This window comes from Apium graveolens, chromosome 2 (assembly GCF_009905375.1).
Source record: "Apium graveolens cultivar Ventura chromosome 2, ASM990537v1, whole genome shotgun sequence".
Taxonomy (NCBI): domain Eukaryota; kingdom Viridiplantae; phylum Streptophyta; class Magnoliopsida; order Apiales; family Apiaceae; genus Apium; species Apium graveolens.
The window spans coordinates 237,029,406-237,037,481 of NC_133648.1; the positions used below are offsets into that span (position 1 = coordinate 237,029,406).

The following is an 8,076-nucleotide window of genomic DNA, read 5'->3' on the forward strand; positions in this document are numbered from 1 at the left end:
TATATATATGGATATAGTTTTTAAAACTATTAATCAAATAAGGTTTATTCGATAACTTTAACTTTATTTTATTATTGAATATTATTTCGAATATTATTCGAAGGCGTATGACTCCTTTACATTATTTATTGAATATTATTTGAATATTCATTTGAGGATGTATGACTCCTTTATTTTATTTAATGAATATTATTTATAATATTCATTCGAGGTATTATGACTCAGCTTATTTTATTTATTGAATATTATTTGAATATTCATTTGAGGATCTATGACTCCGATTATTTGCTGAGATATATTCTTTATTTTATTAAAGAATAAGGTGTTGATAATCAAACTTATTTTTGATTATTCAAATAAAGATATTACTTTCGTATAAGTATATCTTTGATTATTTGCTATTCATTTCAAGAATAAGTTTTAATACTTCTACTTCAATTATTTTATAAAGATTATTCTTTATGGGAATATTATTTAAATAATAATATTCAGTCATTTTCTAAATATTCTGGGGACTGATTTACTTCATTAAATCAGTTTTACTCCAAACACTCTTTAAAGTGTTTTCGAGTCTTTAAAATGATTTTCAAAAGTTAGAGCGGATCCCAAAACTATTTTTATATTTAAGATCTTCCTTTTAAAAAGGGGATTTAAATACTCGCTCAAAACCTGGGGGATCCGGCTCGGTGGTGTGTTTTATATTCGCAACAAGGTTGCTGTCTTGGTAAAAGAGTTTTTGATTACTTACCCAATATTCGGGAAGTAAAATTCTTGGAACAAGTTAATCCATTAACAGGCATCGCCTGGGAAATATCGGTGAGTTTTCCTTTCCAACTAGGTACGACTTCTTGGTGGAGCCGTATCAACAAGTTTCTACTTGGGGAAAGGGGGAAACGAGCTTTACGTTTCAGAGTCATGGATTTCATCTGAACTAGGAGTGGCGTAAGTGGTCGAGTAGCGCCGGCCCAGCCTTATTATATTGGCCCAAATGGCCTGGAAGTTCCGTTAAGGCGGTCCATTCCTTAGGAGTTCAGTGTTCGGTTGACAAGTAAATCCGACAGGTTCTCCTCTACATGTAGAAAATGGTGGGGTTGTACTACTACGACTGATCATCGTAAGTGGTCTTCCTGGCGCGGCAAACTCCCGTAATGAGTTCATCATCCAATTGGATAATTTCTGCAACACTACCCAGAGCACTTCGATAGAAAGGCTACGGTTGGGCGATTGTTGAGTGTTGGCAGGGTCAAGTTTTCAAAATGATGTTTACATCAAATGAAGTATCTCGTAACTTCATTTTATTTTGATAATATTTTAAAGATTTAATCTATTCAAATCTTGCCTTATAGTCTGATCTATGTGATGAACTTTTGAAGCTAATTATAACTTGAACGGTGGTAGTTCAAGTAGTATTTGGGAAAGATATAAGTATATAGGGGTATCTTGTAACTTCATCTTTTAAACTTATATCTAATTAATAATTGTCTTAGGAATGACAAAGATTTTCAGAAAAACGTTGAAACAAGGTTAGATATATGAGATCACCTTGTAACGATATTTTTTATACAGTTATACACTGGGACTTTGTGTATATTACGCATGGAAGAGGACTTCCAATATTTTGAAAAGTATATATGTATATATACTGAATATTTTGCGACTTCATCGCATTAAGATATCAACTTGGTTCATTTCTTTTGACCAAGACTTTCATGAGTACTATGAGAAGGCTCATATATTGTTAATCATTATACATATTATTTTGGTGGGCTTGCTGCTCACCCTTGCTTTCTTCTTTCATCACACAACATCAGATAGACAAGATGAACCGGACCAAGCTCCCGATTCGCAAGAGGTTAGGAGACGTTCCGCAGTTTTCTAGAAGCACTGATGCCGCCATAGCTGAGGTAGGAACTACCAATAGGCTAGGCTTTCAACTTTTGATGTATCAGATTATGTATATTTATGAATTGTAATAATGGCAAAGAAATGTAAATTTATTCAGAAACCTGTTTAAGGTGTATTGGCATATAATTGTGGAATAAAACGACTTGTGATTATTTTTGGATATTCATCTCTGAGACTATAACTTGTGGTGTGTGTGTTTATTGTGGGGTCACAGTACAGAGTAGTTGATTATTTATTAAGATTGGGTGTTGTTAAGGGAAATGGAACTCGTGACAACCCGGATCCCCGACCCCGGATTTGGGGGTGTTACACTTTCTGAGTTTGATGAAATATCACTAACTCTTTTTCTAAGTAGTCATTTCTGTTTCTAAGAGCAAGACTTTCAGATGTTAATCTTCCATTGGTTAAAATCTGACCTCTAGAACTAATGAACATGGTTTTAAGATATAATCTTAGCTCAAAAATATCATTAGTATGAAAAGCAAAAGTTGAATGAGGTACCTTCAATTCAGCAACATCAGAACTGCTATCAATATTTTCCATTAAGGCATAGTTTACCTCATCTTCAAAATCTGAAGTGTTTGCCCAGTTTTTCTTCTTTGTGATAAGTGTCTGGCGGTTATCACCCTTTCCTTTCTTGCAGTCAGGAGAGATGTGGCCTCTTTCACCATAATTGTAGCATTTGACATTTGAGTTGTCTCCTCTGTTAGACTTTCCTCCTTTGCCTTCAGACTTTCTGAACCCTTTCTTTTCAGAACTTCCACCTTTCATGGAAAACTTCTTGCCCTTTCTGAATTTCTTGTAGGCTATCTTTGTGATACCTTTCACCATAAGAGCACACAGTTGCATCATCTCTGCATCAACAACCACTTCAGATAAATTTTCAGATTCTGGATCATCATCATCAGAATATGATGACTCTGAATCAGACTGTATGATGAGAGCCTTTCCTTTGATCCTCTTTGAGACAACCACTTTAGGAGATTCCTCCTCATCTTTAAGTGCAACTGTCTTTGACTTTCTTCCATACCTTTTGCTCCTTTGATCCATCTCAAGTTCATGAGTCTTGAGCATACCATAAATTTCATCAAGAGTAGCTTCAACAAGGTCATAGTTGTCTCTTATGGTAGTAGACTTCAAATCCCAATTTTCAGGAAGAGCTAAAAGGAATTTTTAGATTTGAATCTTCAAGATCATATTCCTTGTCCACCAGTGATAGATCATTCAAGAGTTTGGCAAACCTGCCATATAAATCAGTTAATGACTCATCAGCTTTTGAGTCAAAGTGCTCATACTCTTGTGTGAGTATAGTCTTCCTGTTCTTTTTGATGGCTTCAGTTCCCTGGCATCTTGTCTCCAAAGCATCCCATATTTCCTTTACAGTCTTGCATCCAATAACCATGTTTGACATGACATTGTCAATTGCACTATGCGGCAAATGCCTTACCCTTGCATCCTTGGCAATAAATGAGATGTCTTCAGTTGTGTAATCACCTTTCTCCTTTGGTATCATCTTTGCTGGTTGATCAGCAACTGCAACAGAAAGCTTGGTAGGCTTATATGGTCCATCACTAATTCTATCAAGGTATTCTGGATCTGTGGCTTCCAGAAATATAGCCATCTTTACCTTCCATATATGATACTCATATGCTCTCAGTATGGGAACCCTAATGGTTTCATATCGACTGTGGGTTTGATTGTTTTGAGTATCTTGAGTTTTGGTGGGCTTTGGTGGAGTTTGTGTTTCGTCACACATGATTGTAAACTGGATCTCACTGTTTGTAAATCAACAGAGAGGCTCTGATACCACTTGTTAGGTCAAACAACACTATAGAAGGGGGTTGAATATAGTGTTTATACAATTAAATCGATTTAAAACACAAGTATGTAACAGTAATCAAGTTTATTTAATATAATAAGCTCTGTTACAAAGTAGGTTAAACTATTCTCTCAGTGATGAACAATATCACTAAGAGCTGCTAGGTTACAATGAATAATGTTCTCATGAATGATAACACATATAGTGTAAACCCTAAGTTGTGTTTATATAGTACACAGTTTTAAGATATCTTCTAATTAATATGGAATATAATTTTATCTCCTAAAATATATCAATCTGATATTATCTTCTATAAGTCTTCTAGCTGCCCAACTCTTCATGCATATCTTCTTTTATTTTAGTCCAGATCCTCTCCTATAAATCAGCTGCATTCCTTATCTGAAGTACCTGCACTTAAGTCCTGATATAAATCCTGACGGCCTTAAGTTCTGATATAAGTTCTGACTTCAGTAACTTCTGATTTCCAGTAAGTCCTGATAAGTCCTGATATTAAGTTCTAAAACTAAACACAATAGATTAGACATGACATCACAAATATATCTAACAGAACACACACATTAATAATCCAAATGTCATAAAGAAAACATAATAGTGTTGTCTCAAGGGCACAAACACTAACAGTCTGAGCTTACCTGCCTCAGTTCTCTCCCCAATCCCTTTGTTGTTTTGGGGAATCAACATCATGGGGCCATTTTTCTGCGCCAAAGGAGACCTCTGTTATGTCATCGTCGCAATTGATTACAAGACAAAGTGGGAAGAGGGTAAAGCAATGTGAACCATCAATCAACAAGACTGCATCAAATTTATGGACGCCTTTGTGATGAGTTTCGGGATCCCAATGGTGTTAGTTTCAGAAAATAGGCTATAATTTATAGGATCAGATTTCGAAGCATATCTTAAAGAACTCGGGATCAAGAACAAAAGGTTCTCGGTAGCCCATCCCCAGGGAAACGGATACGTGGAAGTAACAAACAAAATAATCCTCCAAGGACTGGAAAAAAGACTCGAATAAGCAAAAAGACTTGGCCAGATGAACTCCCAAAAGTCTTCTCCAAGGAAAGGGACCGGGGAAACTCCTTTTAAACTGGCGTATGGTTCAGAGGCAAGACTCTCTATGAAAACTGGATCCCCATCCCATAGAATGATTCATTTCGAAGAAGTCTCCAATGTGGACTTCTTAATCTTGAAAATATGGTTAAAAAGTTCAGAGGTGGGAAGATAGATTTTTACATGGAAAGAAGCTAGAAATAAACCGATCCATTTCATCGAGTTCGGGGCAAGCTGGGTGAACAGGATCCCGTAAACATCCCAGCACAAAGCTTTTGTAAATTGGCGCAACCCCAGCCTCATCCCCCTGAGGTGCTCTAAGGGGATACCAACATAACCATTTGGAGGTCTATGATAAGCACGCTCATTAGGCTCGGGCCATCGCTATTCAAAGCCTTCCCCCAAATTAAAGGTCGTCATCAAGGCCCTATCTAAATCAACATTCGTATATCTCTTATCAATATTCTTTTGTACTGGAGCAAAAGCATATCGCGTCCCGGCAGTGCTGTAAAATCTCGTATCCATGGCCGCTTTATCATAAGGCTCCCTCCAACCTAAACCATATGTGCCCCCATATGCCTCAGATAGATCCCTATAATAATATTCTAATAGTTTTGCATCCTGGAGACATTGCACGAAATGATAGTCATAGTCTTCCTAGCGGGGACCTAAAATCAAAGTTTCCGCCAAAGTACGAACCGTTCTCTCTGCTCTGGGAGGCATCTCTATGGATTTACTAGAGGAAGATGAAGGATCTATACCGGGGTACTCCAGATTGTTCTTCCAAAAGTTAGCTAATTGTTTTCAAGGCACCTTGCATATACTATAACCTCGGAGTCCATGCCACACCCGAAATCAAAAAGAGTACAAGTGTTTGTCGATCCAACTTATAAGCTGGATTGGCTAATAAGTTGAATGTTAGTAACGATATACTTTTTCTCAACTTATTTTTTATTTTTTTTATTAATTTTATTTTTTAAATATATTTTTTAAATATTAATATAACTTAATATATAAGAATTAAGATAATTATATTTAAAAATTATTTATTTTAGTTCATTTAATAAAAAAAATTCTGACATATAAGTAAATTATCCAAAAACTTATATAACTTCTAAGCATTCATCAATTTATCACTTATAAGTCACTTATTCAATTTAAATTATAAGATACTTATTTTAAAAAATTTCAAACGGGCACATAGTGTCGGTTACATGGTATATGTGTCGCATACATGGTCCGATTTACCTGGGGCATCATGTACGTCACTGATCCAAATTGAAAATAAATTATCATTTTCAGTAGAGTTTTCGAAATTTTTGGATATTTAAATAGTAAAAATTAATATTTTAATTGTTTTATCTTTGATTTACGATCATACATTTATAAATAAAATTAAATATGATTCAAATTATGAAAGATTTACGAGTATTATAGGAGACACTAAATTTTTTTTAGTGAGAGCACTTTATAAAATATATATATATTTATAGTATAAAATTAAAATAAAATATTATTAAATTTTAATTTTATGGAGGTACATGTATGTTAATTTTTAATTTTCATGGGGCACATCCCGATTGACCTCCTCAGAATCCGCCCTTCGGTATAGATAAGATTGATGTATAGATACTGTAGAGATAAAATGCCCCCTGTGATTTCAAAGTGATGAACCAACTTAGAATATATTTGTCTGTACTTCAAACATTTATCTGTAGTCGAGGATGTGATTTCAAGGGATAAGTTGTCCAAAACAATTTATCTGTACATGCAATTCTACATTTATTACGGTAGTATAGTATATATATATATATATATATATATATATATATATATATATATATATTTACGGATAAAAAGGGCAACTTCTGATACACTCTACTACACTTCTTGATAATCAAATTAATCAGGTGTCATGTCTGCAATAAATAAATTAAAGAGAAACAGAAAAGATAGTAAATAGTACTCCTATTACTTTAACATACAAGGATTAAAAGAAAATCTCAATATTTCATATACAGCAGTAGTAGCAGTAGCTGCATATCAACTTAATTAACTGCTAAACTTCAATTATTAGATTATACTAGCTAGATGAATCAGTAACTTTGCTTATTTTTTATCATCCTTTTTCACCTCTTCCTTTTTAACATCTTTCTTCTCTTCTTTTTTTTCTTCTTTCTTCTCTTCCTTGTTTTCTTCTTTTTTCTCTTCTTTGGCAGGGCCAACTGAGATAATATCAACCTTTGCAACTCTCTTTAACCTCTTTACAAGTGCCACCGAGTCCATTTCTCCGATTACTGTTATCTTCTGTTCCTTTAAGTCCACCGATATCGAATCGATTCCTGTTCCATATTCTCTAATATTACTTACTAAAAAAGATACTGGATGAAATATGCAACCTAACTTTAATTTATTTATGAATATGAATGTATACCATAACAGTCGGCTGCAGCTTCCATTGCTTTCTTCTTGGACTTCTCATCAGTCATGGTCATAACTTTCAATACAACTTTCTGCCATTAATAATATTGGTGGAGTTAGACATATATTTATGCGTGCACAGTGTATGTAGTGTGTGTGTTAATATGATTGATATTACATACCTGAGGAGCCATTTGAAGCGGAATAATGTAGTACAAAAATGGGACTATGAAAAAACTGAATAAAGGAAACCAAAAGCCAGGCTTTTAAGGGTGAGGAATTGAGGTGGGACACAAACTTGCGTAAAGAAAAAGGATACATACATTACATGTACATCTCTCTCTCCGATCTCAAAATCCATTAATTCACTAATTAATAATTATAATATAAATTTAGATTTTAAAAAATATTGTATTTTTCAAGAATATTTGTATGTAAAACAATAGCAAAAATTATAATTTTTGGAGTTGTTTTTCAAAAATACGATTCATGACTACTGCAATCTAAAATCTAAAATGCATTTTGATTTTAACATTGATTCTAATCGTAAGCCAAGAGACAACTTCTCCGTTTTCAAATAATTGACATTTGAATTTTAAAAACAAATTTTTAGAAGTTTTGACTGCATATGTAAAATTATTATTTTTTAAAAAAAGTTGTGAATATAAGTGTTGAATAGATATTTTTATTTATTTATTTTAAAAGGTAATAATTTTAATTATTCAATCAAAATTTGTAAAAATATATGTGAAAATATCAAACGTCGGTGAATTGAAAATAATGGGACTGTCTGGCGCATAAATTAAAATTCATAATTTAAATTTTTCAAAAGTTAAATAAAGTTGTATTTAGTGTTACAAAAG

The 8,076-nt window shown here is 33.6% G+C and overlaps 1 protein-coding gene across 1 annotated transcript; it reads right to left on the minus strand.

Annotated features, from left to right (window-relative positions):
• Positions 1–6,743: 6,743 nt before the first annotated feature.
• On the minus strand, positions 6,744–7,525 carry LOC141706208 (heavy metal-associated isoprenylated plant protein 39-like). Its single transcript, XM_074509023.1, has 3 exons — positions 7,396–7,525; positions 7,227–7,305; positions 6,744–7,134 (listed from the first exon to the last, which is right to left on the minus strand). The coding sequence occupies exons 1-3, from the start codon at positions 7,405–7,407 to the stop codon at positions 6,902–6,904; spliced, it is 324 nt and encodes a 107-aa protein (XP_074365124.1). The 5' UTR covers positions 7,408–7,525; the 3' UTR covers positions 6,744–6,901.
• Positions 7,526–8,076: the final 551 nt, after the last annotated feature.